Consider the following 18,474-nt stretch of genomic DNA (forward strand, 5'->3'; position numbering starts at 1 on the left):
AAGGCTCAGATATAAATAACCCCGACATGTTAGGATGGATGTTTTTTTGTATCTACCACAAAGGGATTTCCCCCCCTCGCCTGCATATTCTGCACATAATAAAGCCTATGCAGAAACCTTCATGAAAGAGCCCGCCTACGTCGTCATCTGATTGGCCATTCACCGATGCCCGATATGTCCACAAACGATTTGATTGGTTGAACGGCGAGACGTTCAACAAAGTGGTCGTTGTCTCCTCCCCTTCCCCATCGTCTTTGGCGGATGAGAGCTGAGTGACAGGCCACGGCGGAACATAAATGGACCGTCTTCGCATCCATCAAAGCGGGAGGCCTCAGCAAATAGATTGATTGGACCCTCCACCTGTCTCACAATTTGACGTACGCAAATTACAGCGCGGTCTGAGCTTATTGAGCCTGCGCTAAGAGGAAAAGAGGAGGTTCCTGAAGAGAGTCCTTTATTTATTTCTTTGTTTCCAGTGGGGGGAAATAATAACAGCGACATATACCACAGGCACTTCATTTATTATCTTTGTCTGACTACGCAAGAAAACTGGATAAGATTACAGTGGGTATCCAAAGGCCAAAGCGAAGGGGAGGAGGATGAAGCGGCGCAATGCGGACTGCAGCAAACTCCGACGGCCGTTAAAACGGAACCGAATCACCGAGGGTATATACGGCAGGTATGGAGCCTGACGAAGCAAGGGGTGCTCCTCACGACAATAATGGGGGCCACTGGCTAGCTGCTCGACAGCTACACGAATTTAAACTCACTACGATTGATGTCACTGAAATGCCACCTCCAGCTAGCTTGCTAACATAGCCATGGGTAGCTAACTTAGTGACAGTTTATGCTAGCTGTGTGCTGTTGTTGTTGTAGATTAGCAGGTAAGGTTAGCTGTAGCGTTAGGCCTCGTAACAGCCTGTTTTGAATCATGTCAGAGTCTCCCTCACGACTGCTTGAACTAGTGGATTTGTAGGCAATCGATTTTTTTGGGATGGGGGTTGAGGCTAGGGACATTGGTTATCTAACGTTAGCTTACGTTTATTATAATTTGCTAGCCAAGTTAAAATTAACAGTTAGCTAAGGTATGCTAGCTAGCACTGCAGTTTTGTCTTCCAAACTTCACTAAGGCTAACGTTACAGGCAATGCACTAACGTAAACCAATAGTGCAACTTACGTAAATGTTAAATAATCAAAATAGTTTGTAACCTTAGTCAACTCGATCATGACTTGTGCAGTGCTTGTGTTGCACACTTTTGTTTTGACCGAAGTAACGTTAACGTTACTTGGTTGATAGTCATCTGTCCTGCGCAGCCACACCTGTCAATGACTTCCTACATACTCGACAAAACCAAATGCAAAAGGCCAGCGTTTAGCTACTTTCACACGTGGCATCTAGCGCAGGAGATGTGAGGTAGTCCTTATTGAACAGGTGCCCTCACTACAAAACAGCAAACGTTCGCTTCAGATCAGAGAACACCCCTACTGTGTCTCTTCACAGGGCCAAATTATCTAACAACTCAAACATATACACTTGCATGCTGTTAGAAATTTGTAGATCAGAGTTTGGCAGTGTTGTCATGTTTCCGGCCAGCATCACATAGAGTACATATCAAAGTATGCCCACATTATCAAGGTGGCACCTTCGGATTGCACATGCCAGAGTACAGTGGTCTGTTGATGATGTGGATTGCTCCTTTTTTCTTTCTTTTTTTGATGCAACCTTATGTCTCCTCCAGAATGCTTAAAGTGTTTCTTAAATGTATGCTCAATGCACATATGCTCATTTGAATCTTATAATATAAACTGCTTAGACTAAATGCAGCGCACATCTAATCTCTCAACAGCAGCACTAGGCTGCACACATAGCCTACTTCTCACACTTGATACACACCCCACATACAACAAGCAGATTTCTCTTTCATTTGTTGAATTAGCCACCAAGTTTCCATATACTGGCTGTAGAGATGAAAGATGAGAAACATTTTTGTTGGCACAAGTCAGATTTACAATCTAAAACGAATACTTGGAGAGGGTTTATTGTGTGTTTGTGTTCCAGACTCCAGTATATCTTGTGGCTATGTTATCCCATGTTTGATCTATCTATTTTTGTTTAGTACCTTCCTGTACCTGAAGTTCCTGGTGGTGTGGGCACTGGTGCTGCTGGCAGACTTTGTGCTGGAGTTTAGGTTTGAGTACCTCTGGCCGTTCTGGCTCTTTATCAGGAGCGTGTACGACTCCTTCAGATACCAGGGGCTGGTAGGTGACTATGTACGCATGCTTTTATATTATCCTTTCATAAAAAAAATTATTCCTTCTCTAACTACTTCCTACATGGTGCTAGTCTATAAAAAATATCTTAACTGTCATTGATTGTGTTGCATAGTTGTTTTCTGTACTGTTGACAAATTGTGATTTTGTAAGTCGCTTTGGACAAAAGCGTCTGCGAAATGACGTAATGTAATGTAAAGAAAAGAGAGAACAACCCTTTTCCCCCTTCTCTGGGCTGCACTCATAACTTTTGGCAGTGCACTTAAAAGGAGATCAAACAAGTGCAGACGTGCTGTGAATTCTAGACTTGCATTATCCTCTCTTCTGATTTCCCATTGGGATGTCGGGTTTTGATGTTCCTCATAATCCCTGAGCATTACAGTGTTTCCCATACATAGTCTTCCATAGGCATGTGCCACCTCAAAATCAAAAGTTGGTCAGTATATAGAAATTGATTTGAAGCGATCTGCAATGCTGCGCATCACGTTATGTTCTTTGTGACTAATCTCGCCGGTGCTCATACTGTACAGCTATTGCTTGTAAACTCTCCGCACACCTTTCTTTCCCATCCACTTGTGTGAGAAAAAGACCAGTAGACCTCTAGCTTTGTACTCAATCCAGACAAATGTGGAAATGAAAGTGAAAATTGAAATTCCACAATTTGCGCCAAACGTTTTAATAGACTACTTGCACAACTCCACTACTTCCTGAAATGAGTAGGGCATCTTGGTTTCCTGTCCTATCTATTGGATGAACTGATTAATGTCAGGTGTGCCTGAACACTGTTGTTGTGACTGCAGCAGTCAGGCACACCTGACATTAATCAGTTCATCCACAGGAAACCAAGATGCCCTACTCATTTCAGGAAGTAGTGGAGTTGTGCAAGTACCGGTAGTCTATTGGAGATGCGTCAAACTGTAAAAAAAAATCGACATGATTTCAGTGCAAAATTGGCATATTGCCTGTTCTGTGATGTATTGAAAGTAAGTTGGGACATACAGTAAGTCTGTATATTTAACTCTGCAATACACTGAAAATGAGTCGTCACTGGAACTGAAACTGGTTACTGTAATAGAATTGCTGCTGAATGCAAGATGAGGCAGTTTTGAGTGCTACTTCAATGATTTATGAGAATGGTCTAGGTCTGAAGTAGTGTAACCTTTACATGTTTATATTAGAGCTGAACAACTAATCCAAAGGGCGGGTGTCAAAATTGCAATATGCACTTCTGCAATTTATAGCTTAAGTTTAAAATTAGCTTCTAAAGAAGTTATTTTAGTGCTGCTGCAGGTAATCATTGGTCCATGGATGAAGTTCAATATTGGTGAAAACATTTCCTCATACTTAATCCTGCACACCGACATATATTTTTTTCTTAAGCGAAATGAAAACAAGAACAAACAAGGTAGCAATTGCAATATTCTGTCAAAGAAACACAATTCGATTTTTTTTTAATGACTACCGCCCTCAATCCTACCACCATTGTTTTAAATCTATTACACAGTGAATATTGAACTTAGGCTTGATTCATTACAGTATATTGCAAATCAAATTGCAATCGCAGTATCTGTCCGAAAAATTGCAATTATATATTTCCCCCAAATCGGTCAGCCTTGGTTTACATACTGATTACCCTTCTCTTGCCTTTTAAATTCTCTAGAGCAGGCGCTACTAAACAATGACTACGTTTACATGCACACAATATTCCACTATTATTCGGAAAATGACAATATTCTGAATTTGATAAGGGTCATGTAAACAGCATATTCCACTTGCATTTTCCGAATTTGCCCTTTTTCCTAATTTAGCATTTTCCGATTAAGACGTGGGTTATTCCAGTATTATTCGGGTTTTAAGAGGATTCTTTGATCATGTATACAGCGCATTCGGAATATGCATCTCAATCAGGGTTTTTACCACAGTTTGCAATGCATCTTGCCTGTTTGCGGTCAGCTGATGTGTGCTAGAAGCGCTAGAAGAGGCGATATAATCATATAATCCATCATCTCTCGCATGCGAAAAGGAACATTTCTGATCGGGAGGAGATGAGAAACACGGAAGATGACGCAACTCTTATAACTGACTCTGGCCTAACAACGTAGTCTACATTTAATATGAAAAACTTGGATATCGCAAGTTTTGCAACGCCAAACTTTTCAGCAGCAAGCTCCTGAAATGGACCAGATGATGCTGGTAAGAATACAGTCAGGGCTCCTCTGTTTGTTCTGAACAGAAAAACTCTGCTGATTCTACCTGCATCTCTCTCTCCCCCACGTGGAAGGGCGAGCTACAGCTGCATCCATGTGAATGGGAATATTAGTGGATTATTCATTTAGTCTGAATATTGACTTTTTCCGAATATGGTCAAAAACCGGAATATTGTGTGCATGTAAACGTAGTCATTGATTGGCATTGATGTGTTGAACTTGTGATTCATCAGCTTAGAGCCATGCAATGCTAACAGGGACACAAGACTTACATCTCTTTTTTTCTGCGTATGTTTATATTACCATGTTATTATCATAACCACCTTTTATAATCCACCTCACCTCTTTCCGACAGGCCTTCTCAGTGTTCTTTGTGTGTGTGGCGTTTACCTCGGACATCATATGCCTGCTCTTCATCCCAGTGCAATGGCTATTCTTTGCTGCCAGTACCTACGTGTGGGTGCAGTACGTCTGGCACACAGGTAAGCCTCTCTCCTGTGTACCTACGTGTGGGTGCAGTACGTCTGGCACACAGGTAAGCCTCTCTCCTGTGTACCTACTTGTGGGTGCAGTACGTCTGGCACACAGGTAAGCCTCTCTCCTGTGTACCTACGTGTGGGTGCAGTACGTCTGGCACACAGGTAAGCCTCTCTCCTGTGTACCTACGTGTGGGTGCAGTACGTCTGGCACACAGGTAAGCCTCTCTCCTGTGTACCTACGTGTGGGTGCAGTACGTCTGGCACACAGGTAAGCCTCTCTCCTGTGTACCTACGTGTGGGTGCAGTACGTCTGGCACACAGGTAAGCCTCTCTCCTGTGTACCTACGTGTGGGTGCAGTACGTCTGGCACACAGGTAAGCCTCTCTCCTGTGTACCTACGTGTGGGTGCAGTACGTCTGGCACACAGGTAAGCCTCTCCTGTGTACCTACGTGTGGGTGCAGTACGTCTGGCACACAGGTAAGCCTCTCTCCTGTGTATGGGAAAATGAGACAGGCCAGGTATGTTCTTATAGTCCTTGATTACCTTGACTGAAGTTGGCAAAATGCTCATAAATCGGGAACAAAAGCTACCTCATGGCTATGACCTTGAGAGTTTACAACTGTGTTAGGCGCTGTCTAACAAGGCAGTAAGACATGGCTGAGAGACGAGCTTTTTGTGCATTTCAACACGAGCATTTGAACAGGATACGTGCGCTAAACCACACTTTAAAATGGTAGCATCCTGTGTTAACCCTTAGAGCTTGCTGTATTTTGTGTTCTCCCTCGTGGTGCGATGGGTTCTTCAAGCAGGTGTTAAAAGTGCTGTGCAGGGCCCACGCACATTGTGTTATCTTATTTACAAAGAGCAAGCTTACTTCTTAGAATTTAGCGTGGCGTGCGTCTGTAAACAAGCAGCGTTGTCCGGATCAGGTATCAGTCTGATTTAGCGGTAGGGCCCTGTGTTGACCAAAGGCCAGGTGTCAGATTGGAGTCTCCATGCCAGTTGGGGGGGAGGGGAGGGCGGGGGGGGGGGGGGTGTGAACAGAGGGGTCCCCAGTAGCTCCCTGACCCCTCCAACCTTACAGAGCATTGACATTCACATCTACAGGATGTCATGGGAGTATTAATATCTCTTACTACTCCACAGCCTGCTGGTGAAAGTGTCTGGGCTTATTTCAGCCCAGGAGACAATGGGCAGTGTCTGTGTCCTGACCAGACCACCCTGTCTGTTCAGTGCTCCTGGTGTCTGTGTCCTGACCACGCTGTCTGTTCAGTGCTCCTGGTGTGTCAGTGCATGCTGCTGAGTGTGGGAGATTTTACGGCCTGTATTGTACAGAAGGGAGAGTGAGAGAGGACGTTCATGTAGGTTTTCTTCAGTTGTACATCATGCATATTGCAGAGTTAATCATGTGTTCACTGTCATGACAACATTTAGTGAGTGCTGTTGGTCTAAAAGTACCTTTGACTCCTAACCGCTTCCTCTTCTTCTTTTTGTGTGTGATCACAGAGAGGGGGGTCTGTCTGCCCACAGTGTCTCTATGGATACTCTTCGTGTACATCGAGGCAGCCATCAGATTCAAAGACCTGAAGAACTTCCATGTGGACTTGTGTCGCCCTTTCGCTGCACACTGGTGAGTCAGTGGTTCTCTCTCACCTGGGGGCAGTGGCACACTGGGGGTACCTGGGGGCAGTGGCACACTGTCGACGCTTTCACTGCCCTTGATCCAGAGGCGTGTCCATGCTATTGCCTAGCATGAGCACGTCCGCAAGCTGTAGTGTAGAGGGATCATGCGGACTTAGACGCCTTTACCAGTCCACGGGCAACTGACGATCGTTCTGCCCCATCAGCTCTCAGCAATACATTGTGGAACCATATCATATTTGCTAGTCTATAAGTAAAGACTCTTAGATAACCCCGAGCTCAATTTGTTACTCTTAAGAGAGGTTCTGTTAGCAGGCAAGTCTGTACAGCTATGAAAAAAAATCCTCGGAGAGGTTTAGCAGAACATTTCAGCTTTACATCTATAAGGTCATTCATTGCCTCAGGCTAAGACAAGTCTACAATTATAATCAAATGAGTCCTTAAGACCTTTGAGCTGGATTTGGATTTGGCTGTGATAACACACATGATGCTGTGTAACTGAGCTGTTTACATAGGGAGCAGAGCTTTTGCATACCTGAAGGTCTGCGTAGCAAAAAGTCATTCTCATTCAAACTGGTTTCATTGCAAGTGAAGTAGATAGTGTGCGGGAGTCCTTTGTTTCACTTCCACTTGCATAGTTAAATGAGAAATGATGCTTGAGCGATAATACCCTAAACCGAGGATACTCAACTTGCTTTGCCCGGGGGCCACTTTCGTGAAATGATAGGAGGCCAGGGGCAAGTTAATAAACAAACAATATACATTTTTCTGTAGCAGATTGTAGGTTTTTGGGGTGTCAGCCGGAGTTTAGTCTGACAATGTTGTGCACACCGGATAGTTAGTTAGGTTATAGCAGCTACGAGCAACTTTTTCGATTGTTATTAAACAGTATAATTACAATATTGATGCATCACATCTTACCTATAATAGTAGCTGAGACCAAAGCCGTGTCAATCAGAGATTGCTCCCTTAGGTGATTATTAAGTCTGTGTCTTATCTAAACTCGCGTCAACAGGGGGCTCTCTCTCTCTCCTACCGCCGGACCGGCTACACCCGGAAGTGAAACGCGGAAGTGAAACGCAGCTGCCTGCCTACCCCGTTCGCGCTGCCTAGCAACATAGCATAAACAATGTGAACGCCACGCATACTCTCGGGAACATCTCTCGTTATATTCTAACAGGTTTTTTGGAAGTTATTTTGTGGTTATGGCCGAAGTGGCTGCTGCAAACCGTTTCATTTCACTTCCTGATCTGCCCTGGCCACAGACAGACTAACACTGGCCGATTCACTCGGGGTTCAAGCGAGACTACTCTGCGTTGGTCTCGTCGACTATTAGAGGTAAGATGTGATGCATTGATATTAAATTTATACTGTTTAATAACAATCGAAAAAGTTGCTCGTAGCTGCTTTAAGTTAGTTAGGTTATAAGTACATACATAAGTGCCTGGGTAGTGAGCAGACGGCGGTATTTGACAATTTAGCTGGAGCTCAGTCAAACTTTATTTCACGTTAGTTTTGATTGTGAATTAGCTTCTAATTCACAATGAAAACGAACGTGAAATTATTAGAAAATGGCCGGGGGGGCCACTCTGCACCCTGCACTTAATTGAACGTTTACTTGTTTGTATTTTGATACTTTTTGTGGACCCATTGTGAATGCATATTCTTCCATCCATCTCTGTAGCATTGGCTACCCAGTGGTCACGCTGGGCTTTGGCTTCAAGAGCTACGTCAGCTATAAGATGCGCCTCCGCAAGCAGAAGGAGGTGCAGAAGGAGAACGAGTTCTACATGCAGCTCCTACAGCAGGCTCTGCCCCCAGAACAACAGATGCTGCAGAGGCAGGAGAGGGAGGCAGAGGAAGGTGAGAGCCAAGCACACAGGCGCACGCACACACACACACACACACACACGCGCGCGCACGCGCGCGCGCACACACACACACACACACACAAACTCTCCCACACACACAGGGCACCTGGCTTAGGCAGCCTGAGGCACATGTACAGTATGTATGTATTCTGTAACAGGTTGCCAACATTAACCCCACAGTACATCACACTTACAGTGATGCAGAGGGTGTGGATGGTTTTGTAATTATAACAGGCTGGTAAATTCCAAATACATGTACTTGGATTTAATTCAGGTGCAGGCTTCTCTCCATTTTCACGAGTATATCTTATCTAATTGGTATCTAATTTTAGCGCCCCCCCCTCCTGATCATCAATAGGTCATCAATTGTCCTTATACATGTAGCTGCAGAATGGCAGTTTGGGTTCAGAGGAATAGAAGTTTGAAGATGCGTGTGCTCGTTAACCATAATGGGCTGGAGGAAGGGCATGTCAGTTACAGGACCGGTCATGAGGGGATGGTGGTTAGACATGAGATTAGGACTTCTGGAAGCTCTCGTTCAGATGAAGTCTCTGGTCACGTCATCAAACGTGTTTGATCTCTTTTGCTTCCCTCCTTCATCCACACAGCAGCAGCAGCTAAAGGAATATCTGAGGTGGACGCGCCCCCAGCCTCTCAGAACGGCGCCCCGGCCGGTAAAAAGACACCAGCACCGCTGCCGGAGCTCGAATACAGAGAAAAAGGGAAAGAGGGGCGGGGCGGCGGGGAGGCTAAAAAGCAGCACAACAACAGCAGCAGCAGCATCCTGCCGTCATCGGTGGACTCTAAACTCCAGGAGATGGAGTATATGGAGAACCATATGAACAACAAGAGACTGACCACAGAGCTGGGCAGCACAGAGAACCTGCTGCTTAAAGAGGACAACAACTCCTCCTGCTCTTCCTCCTCCTCCTCTTCCTCCTCCAAAAACTACAAGAACGCTAGCAGCAACGCCGCAGCGGTCAACTCCTCGCCCCGCGGCCATAGCGCCACCAACGGCAGTGTGCCCTCCTCTGCGCCCTCATCCTCCTCTTCCTCGGGGAAGAATGAGAAGAAGCAGAAGTTGACACCGGGGAAGGGGACATCAAGTGGCTCCCACAGGGATCCCACAGATAACTGTATCCCCAACAACCAGCTGAGCAAGCCAGAAGCACTTGTTAGGTAAGAAGGACACCTTTTTCAATTCATTATGTTTGAGTACGAATGCACTATACTGATAGAACCTCATGTTTGAGAGCAGTGTAGGAATTTAGCCAGGAGCAAGGACAAAAATGCCCCCAAGAAATCTCAGAATGCCCCTATAAACCATGATCCAGGGGCAAAAATTGCCCCCAAAATTTCATCGCACACTCAACACCTGCAAGCTGGTTGCCAGAAGAAGACGAAGAAAACACAGAGCGCTGTTGTCCACACTACGCTTGAGCAACGTTATGCTTTAATTACTTTTTTAAGTGCCCCCAAAGTTTTGTATTTTTTAGACTGTGGGGGCAAAATTTGCCCCCAAAATATTTGTTAAATTTCCTACTGTTTGAAAGGCTTGTTATGACAATACAAATGCACACACACACGCACACAAGCTGTTAAAAACATGTAAGGATCATATTCGCAGGTGTCAAATGGCTTACTTGGCTGCTGTGTGGTGGCTGCATGAAATTTGTGTCCACGCATGAGAACTTCAGAAACCACACAATACGAGCCACAGGTGGCCGTTACGTGATTCAATCGTGCCGAGGGTGTTAAAGTGAATTTCAGCCCTAATACGTTTGCCATTTGGTGTTCTCTAAATCTCCAGGAAAAGCATGTGTGGTATTGATGGTGGCACAGATGATTTAAAATGTCAAAGAAAAGAGTCTCTATACTACTATTACTATACTAAGAGTCATACTATGTGATGCATTTCATTCTCCTGTTGTGTTTCTGCAACTTGACATGTTTGACGGGCAACATGTTTTCTATCTTCTCTCTCTTCCTCTGTTTCTGTATCTCTCTCACTCACTCTCTGTCTGTCTCTCTCTGTCTCTCTCTTGCTCTGTCTCTCTGTCTATCTCTCTCTGTCTCTCTCTTGCTCTGTCTCTCTGTCTATCTCTCTCTGGCTCTCTCTTGCTCTGTCTCTCTGTCTATCTCTCTCTGTCTCTCTCTTGCTCTGTCTCTCTGTCTATCTCTCGCTGTCTCTCTCTTTCTCTGATTTCGCCATTAATTAACATTTTGTAATGTGCATTTTTGGTGTGGTTGAGTTTGTTTCTTGTCCGTCTCAGATGTCAACACAGCCGGACCAGTCAAAGTACTGAGAGATTACATCAATCCCTGTGTGCATCATTAAATCCTAGTTCACGTTCTGGAGTCCATTTGGTCAGCTTCAGTATTTAATTGAATCTTCTCACATTTACTCATCTATAAATCAAACTGAGTCAACTGTCTGCGTTCTCCATGTTTTCACTTCAGCTCTCTTGAGATCACATTTCACTTCCTGTTCACAGCTTCATCTTGCCATAAAGCCCCGCCCCTTTGTGGCTCTTTTGCATTGCAGCTTGTGCTTCATGATGTGAAAAGGAGCCAATATTAAGCTCAGATTGGCCCATTATTGAATTTGACTTGGCCCATTATTGAATTTGACTTGGACTATCATAGCTTGAATCTGATTGGCTGATAATGGTTTGTTTTTTATAGCATGAGCCATTCATACACCAGCAAGTATGGCCATTACAACCGGCCACTCAACATGAATTGTATTTACGTATGTAGTGAATATCATGCATTCATTCATTCTCCATACGCTTAGTCCTCTTCAGGGTCACAGGGGGACTGGAGCCTCTCCCAGGGAAACACTGGCCAGTCTCCATCACAGGGCCAACACAAATAGACAGACAAACACACTGAACATACTTATTGCTCATTTCACACATTTCACATAAGTTGTTCTTTCAAATGAACTAAGCTGTTGCTGTTCATAATGCTCTAGTCGAATGTGCTCCACCAAGCGGCAACTTTGATATGAGCCAACAATGCTGACTAATTGTTTTCACACCAGGTCAGTTTCAGCCATTTAAGTGAAAAGTGTCTGCTCTTCAAATTGGGTTGTAGTTGGTAGTCAAACTGGCTGCACTGTGCCAGGCAATATGAATCAATCCCAGAAAAGAAACTGAAAGTGTTTCAACCACTATTCAGACCGTATTGAAAATAATGTCACCATCAACACAAATGTTCATTGTCATATAGCATGTCAAAATATGCATCTCCTCTGTCCCCCCTCCCAGATTGGAGCAGGATGTTAAGAAGCTGAAGGCAGACCTGCAGGCCAGTCGGCAGGTGGAGCAGGACCTGCGCAGTCAGATTGGCTCGCTGGGCAGTGCTGAGCGCTCCATCCGCGCCGAGCTTGGTCAGCTGCGCCAGGAGAATGAGCTGCTGCAGAACAAGTGAGTGGTGTCCGTATGCAGCAGGTCGCAGAGCAAGGATTGGCTGTACCAAAACTGAATTATGAACAAGGTGTCAGTGTTAGTAGGGTGAAAGCCAGGCACAACACAACAGCCAAAATGATCTCAACCTGTTTTTCAATGCCATTTTGTGTGTAGAAGAAGGTAATACAAACCATTCAATAAAGAGACAAGCATATTTAGAGCTTAATTTAAAAGTTGCTCATTCATTCATTCATAAATATATAATGCATATGCATACAAACATAGATATCCATGTGTGTGTGTGTGTGTGTGTGCGCACAGGCTCCATAATGCGGTGCAGGCAAAGCAGAAGGACAAACAGGCGGTAGGCCAGCTGGAGAAGAGGCTCAAGGCGGAACAGGAGGCGCGCGCCACCGCCGAGAAGCAGCTCGCAGACGAGAAGAAGCGCAAGAAGCTCGAGGAGGCCACAGCAGCCAGAGCAGTAGCCCTGGCTGCAGCATCCAGGTAGATGGGAAATTCTCACTGAGATAGACCCCTCTGAAATGAATTTCTAGAGAAAGTACACAATTTTTAAATGGGCGAAATGTGTAGGAGTTGTTGGACATTTGAGTTGTCAATAGTCAATCCACCAACACAAGATTGACTTAATAGTTGCCTATTTGTTTGTTTCAAGCTACGATTAGCATTGATGTAAATTCACTTGTTTTCCCCCTCTTGTTCTCAGAGGGGAGTGCACAGACACGTTGAGGAGGCGTATCACTGAGTTAGAGACGGAGTGTAAGAAACTAACTATGGACATCAAGCTCAAGGAGGACCAGATCAGAGAGCTAGAAATGAAAGTGCAGGTGAGTCCTCCCCCCCCTCCATTTATTTGACTGTGCCCAAGTGAGCTAAAGATGCTACTTATGATTAGGTGCTAAAGTGGTAGGAGCCATGTGTGTAATGCTTTTTGCCATGCACGGTGCTTAGAGTAATTACAGCTCTTAGGGATGCACAGAGCCCCAAGAGCCCTGCATAAAGGAAATGCAGTGTGCACTGTGCTCATAAACCAGGCAGTAGAAGTCGAACAAATATCAACCAACTTGTGGCTGGTGAGCTGTACATTGGCATCCACATACCAGGAAGTAGTTTGGTGATTTTCTAACTATAGTAGCAAAGTCAACGCAAACGCAAAGTAGGATATTTGTGTTGTCGATCACTGCGTTTATAGACCCTTATCACGGGGGCCATTTTGTGTCGAAAAGGCAGGATAAACACAGGTGCAAGCAAAACACTAATGAGGGTTTCCAACTTCCAATCATGGAAGATGGAAACCCTCATTAGTGTTTTGCTTGCACCTGTGTTTATCCTGCCTTTTCGACACAAAATGGCCCCCGTGAGAAGGGTCTATTGTTGCTTTTAATGTAATGTTATGTTGTCGGCTACAACCTGTCATGCTCAATAAGTGTGTGCAAAAGCAAGTCTCGTGCACTTTGCTACGCAGTAGCCCAGCTTAAATGGCTAAAATAGCTGCTAATCACCAAACATCCTCATCCTCCAAGTTACCACACACCTTTCAAAACAATGCGCCATGCCAAGTTGCCAACTGCTATTTTACGGAGGACTTTACAACTACTGAGGGCTAGGTGTAAGGCTTAAATTGTAACTTATGCCTACATTGGAACTATTTCAGTTGGTGCAACCATTCAAAGTAAACTGAGACTTAGTGAGACTTTACGCTCACACTAGGCTACGTTTGAACTTACACACAGCTGGTGCAACCCAGTGCAGCACACCATGTTACCCCATCACAGTTGCTAACCTACTGGCCATCACCCGACTTCCTCCCTTGTCGTCCTTCACTCAGGAGCTGCACAAATATAAAGAGAACGAAAAGGACACAGAGGTGCTGATGTCAGCGCTGTCGGCCATGCAAGATAAGACCCAGCACCTGGAGAACAGCCTGAGCGCAGAGACCAGGATCAAACTGGACCTCTTCTCAGCACTGGGCGATGCCAAGAGGCAGCTGGAGATCGCACAAGGTCAGCCAACACTGAAGCCGGATGCACATCCCCCTATACACGTGTATAGCTTTCTGAACGACTGAGATAGCTCTCTCACACCAAAAGTTATGAATATTCAATCATCTGTTATGTGTCTAAAAGTAAAAACGTGAGAAAATGGCTTTAAACATTCCACAACATTCTATTTTCTACAGCGGCATTCCACGAAATGTTCCCTTTTGTTTTATGAAAATGATTATTCACCATGATGTACTATGGAGATGAAAGTAACCAAATCACTCAAAATACCTGCAAAACTAATGTTCGACCTTCTTTGGCTCATTACCAACAATGTGTAGCCGCGACATGTGAAGCGTTCTCCCAGGCCGCCACACAGTGTACAGTATATTTTCTGTGGTCTGAACCACAGTAGAAATTCCCTTGTACTGTACTAGGAATAGTCATAGCACTAGGAACTGTAATGCAATCAAATGTAAATGAAGCTGCGGATGGTTAAAGACCTTAGGCTATTTAGAAATCCAATGCAGTATATCAAATGGCACAACCATTATAGTCTCAGCAGTATATCCACTAAATCCAATAAATGTATAAAGTGCATTGCAGTATCTCGCCAATAGTATTCCACATATCACCTAATAGTTGATATTGCATTATAGTTTTAGTTGAGTTACAGTAATGAAGAGGATGATTACTAACTCAGTTCCAGACCTCTAATTCATCTTTTAAGCAAAGGTATCTCAGCCTCTTTTGTTCTGTGGCTGATATCCCCTCACTCTCCTTTACAACTCCATCATTATTTTCTTGCCTGATATGTGGCTGATTTTCACAGAAGGTTTAGACATTTTTGTCGATGTTTCCATGTCTGTGCGCAGGCCAGATCCTGCAGAAGGACCAGGAGATAAAAGACCTGAAGCAGAAGATAGCGGAGGTGATGGCCGTCATGCCCAGCATCTCCTACACAGCCGACACCAGCAGCATGGCCCCCGTGGCCCCCCACTACTCTTCCAAGTTCATGGACACCAACCCCTCCGGCCTGGACCCCAACGCCTCCGTCTACCAGCCCCTCAAAAAGTGAACGCTTCCTTCTTCCTGCCGCTCCTTCCTTCCAGCCATCCTCTCATCATCCCCCCACAGGCCCACCACCTCCAAATCTGCTCGGCAGAGAACGTTGTTTTTTTCTTGGGTTTTTGTTTTCTCCTCTCGCCAGGTCAGAAGGATGTTGTATCGTGTGACTGTATTTGTTGTAGTTAAAACAAAAGACAAAAAAAAAACTTAAACGGACATCACGTCAACTAGGAAATCCCAGTTTTTTTCTCTTGTAAGTGTCTAGTGAAACCTCACAGATTCGGGCATGTATCTTTATCTCAAGGGTGTTATTACTCTCCCTTTCCCACCACTACTTCAACCACCTACAACCAGTTACCTGCTCTTCGGCCTCAGGGGAATGGCAGGTTATTATTATTTTTAGGTTGTTTTTGCCTCCTAAAATTGGAATACAGAGTTGTCCTCACTTTATCTGCCAGAAGACCTGACAGATGTCAAACCCCCCCCCCCCCCCCCAAGATAGGATGTTAACAAAGGAATGTAGTGCAAAGCTGGCACAGACTCTTTAATTTAATTTATTATTTTAATCCATAATTGGACACCAAATTAAACCTGCTCTCAGCTGTTCTTGGGTTTTGTGTAAATGGTTTGTTATGCTTTTTTAAAGTGTATTGTGTCGTCCTCTCTTTGTTCGCTCTTCAGATGCAAGTGTTGATTTCATTCCAGCAAGCTGGGAAAGATCTTGCGGTGTACAGAGACGTTCTAATTAGCAAAGATGTCGAAGTGAACAAACTTAAGCGGCACCAAATGTCCAGCACCAATGACAAAAGTGGTTTGGTTTCCCCTACCGTCTTGTTCAACAAAGTGTTTGAGTTGCATAAAGAATGCAGTGAGATAAGTCTGTAAAATATAAAGCTTTCTCAAAGTTCTCCAGTCTTTCACCAGTCGTCATGATCACAGTGCCTTGAGACAGGACTTAATTAGTGGTTTTGATTAGGAGATACGCCCCCGCCCATCTGAATTGGTTGTGAATTATCTGGCCAAGCTGGAAAGGATAATGATTTGGCAGTTCCCAGTAGAGTGGGACAAAGTTGCCTTTGGACTCTGATGTGGTCATGGTTTGATTCCCTATTGATTCAAGCTGATCCCTTGTCAGCACTTGAGGACCATTTCTTCTCTTCTGCCAACCACACCTACCAGCCCTGATGAATACACATTGGACAACGGCATAATACAAGACGGTCATTTTTGTCCTTTCCAGCCTCGTCATCCTCAGACTACCAATGTGCATCTTGCCAGTAGGCCGATATGATGTGAGCCACCAGTCTACTGCATACAGCTAGGTTTCAAGCTCTCCGCATGGCCCCGCCCCCACAGCCCCCCCAAGCACATGTCACTGCTGTCAATCCCCCCCGCTCCCTTGGTTTAGCTGCTGTCCACGTTTGTTTTTAATTTCTGACTTTAAAATTGCACTGTAGAAAACATCTTTTTGAAAGGGAAAAAAACTGTAAAGACGGACTCTGATTGTGCAATGTATACAAACTAAGCTTTGGAAATGCCAAATGAGAGAGAAATTGCTCCACTTAAGTTAATATTGTGGTTCCAATTATTATTCTTTTATTTAATGAATATTCAACTTCAGTCCATGTGCCAAGAATGGAATGCTTGTTTCTCTATTGTGTTCTCCAGGAATGTACTGCAAATACATTGGCTGACGTGTTTGTCTAATATCACTTAATTGAAGTTTCTGTCAAGCAGGTAGAGAAATTGGGTCACCTGTTTGTAGTAGACTGTTTACGTAGTTGAAAGTAAGGGACTAGGAAATTACAATTATTTTTGTGAATGTTACAGTATTTGCAACTATCTGGGAAGTTGGTGTTCAAAGCAGTCAGTTTTCCTTACTCTTTCTGGTATTATTGTTATTTCCTGCAGGGAGAAATGGCTTGAGTCTGAAACGGTCATTGTCGTGCGTGTGGTTTTCACCTACTGTATATGGAGAAGCTTTTTTGCTCAGATTGCTATGTCATGGGCTCCTGAAAATGTTGTGACTATTGCGGATTAGTCAGTTGGTTGGTCAGCTGATGTTGAAAGTATAGAAAAGTGTTTTTGTTTGTTTTTTGTTTTCTATGCCCACAGTCACCGCTCTGTTTCTCCCCAGGTCTGACCTTGGCTGCGCTCTCGCTCTGTGAGGTTTACAAGGAATAAACATTTTTTTCTTGCAAGTGGTGCTAGATGAGTTTCTCTGCTTATTTTGGCTCGATGTTTTGACTCACCGCATGTCTAGGAACTTGCAAAGTTTTCAACTCCGACTACCGGCTTATTTTGAAACATTAATCCATGTATAATTAGCATTTGATTTAATTTACAACTGAGACACCATCATCAAAGGGAGGAAGATAAGACATTTTTGTGGCCTTGTATGACCAAGTACCAGGATGTGGATGGACCACTAGCCGACTGCAAAATAGCCTGTATTATAACAGATGTATTATAATGCGACATAAGGTTTGCAAAAATGCTTAAATTGTAATGTTCAGTTTGACAAATTCTAAATTGGAGCTTCAATAGACAAAAAAAAATCAGACATCACTTTCTGTCAAAATGCATTGTCACCTTCCTGCCACTAGGAGGCAGTGTCCATCTTAATTAAGGTTGAAGGAGATTATCTCTGCCCAAAAAGACTGGTTATTAACTCTGTCAAGAACCACTCATTTGTCTTTTTAAAGATTATAAAATCCCATTCAACCCTTGACAAAAGGAATTTCATAAATACTTTTTCATGCCAACTACTTTATGATAAGAGACATAACGGCCCCCACAAGGCCAGCTGGCAGCTCTTCAGAACAGCACATGGTTGCTGTAGGTAAATGAGATTGGGCCTGTGGACTAATTAGCTGATGCCAAGGGGGCCATGCATGGTGCTCGCCTTTAATTGTCAAACTGTGAATTGAAGCACATCTCTTCTTTGTCTACATCACCCTCTTTGTCTGCATTTCAAACTCTTGAAGTAATCACCATCAGGGACTCTCAGGGCTGCACTGACCTCTGGGCTTGAGATTTCAGTCTGTGATGGAACTATAAAAGGAAGCAAATTATGGGCTGCCACACATTTAGATTTGAGCGATAATCATATAATGCACTTGGAAATTTGTGATGGGGGGGATAAGGACTATGCCAAGGACGTTCAATTTCAATGCATGAAAGCAGCCCTCTGCTCAGCATTCTGTCACAAGGCGGGTTTTCCCCAAATACATGTGGGGAAAGCTCCTCGCTTTCTTCTGAATACCTGCTGCCTATAGTTACGCATAATGTATCTGTGGTCTTAGGCATATTAGGCTATTTGTTTCACATTCAAGCCTCTGTTTTTATTACCCTTGCACTTCCCGCTTGGCATCCCTTGTTTGGCAAAGTCAAACATTTGAATTTGATGCGACGAGTCTTTTCTAGCTATCAGCATTTGGCAGTGTCTGTACTTACAGTGCCATTAGGCCATGCAAACCCCTGCAGTAAATCCAGCTGTTGGAAGTGATGAAGTCATAATCG

General features: G+C 44.2%; 1 protein-coding gene across 4 annotated transcripts; it reads left to right on the top strand.

Annotated features, from left to right (window-relative positions):
- Window positions 1-442: 442 nt before the first annotated feature.
- On the top strand, window positions 443-17,153 carry maco1b (macoilin 1b). Of its 4 annotated transcripts, none has more exons than XM_083632497.1 (11): window positions 443-679; window positions 2,119-2,272; window positions 4,835-4,961; window positions 6,466-6,589; window positions 8,285-8,463; window positions 9,080-9,650; window positions 11,744-11,902; window positions 12,206-12,388; window positions 12,609-12,729; window positions 13,731-13,905; window positions 14,760-17,153. In XM_083632497.1, exons 1-11 carry the CDS (start codon window positions 600-602, stop codon window positions 14,960-14,962), a joined length of 2,076 nt encoding a protein of 691 aa, XP_083488623.1. In that variant the 5' UTR covers window positions 443-599; the 3' UTR covers window positions 14,963-17,153. The 4 variants fall into 4 exon arrangements, with proteins under 4 accessions (XP_083488623.1, XP_083488624.1, XP_083488625.1 ...); XM_083632498.1 differs by having other exon boundaries at window positions 9,083-9,650; XM_083632499.1 differs by having other exon boundaries at window positions 2,119-2,260.
- Window positions 17,154-18,474: the final 1,321 nt, after the last annotated feature.

The sequence above is a fragment of the Poromitra crassiceps genome, assembly GCF_964638095.1.
Source record: "Poromitra crassiceps genome assembly, chromosome: 3".
NCBI classification, from domain to species: Eukaryota; Metazoa; Chordata; class Actinopteri; order Beryciformes; family Melamphaidae; genus Poromitra; species Poromitra crassiceps.

Bases quoted from the DNA above. Each gene is read 5' to 3' on its own strand.
- maco1b (XM_083632497.1), top strand. From the start codon at position 600: ATGAAGCGGCGCAATGCGGACTGCAGCAAACTCCGACGGCCGTTAAAA. The intron at 4,962-6,465 runs GTAAGCCTCTCT...GTGTGATCACAG, and splicing joins GCAGTACGTCTGGCACACAG to AGAGGGGGGTCTGTCTGCCC. The intron at 12,389-12,608 runs GTAGATGGGAAA...TCTTGTTCTCAG, and splicing joins GCCCTGGCTGCAGCATCCAG to AGGGGAGTGCACAGACACGT.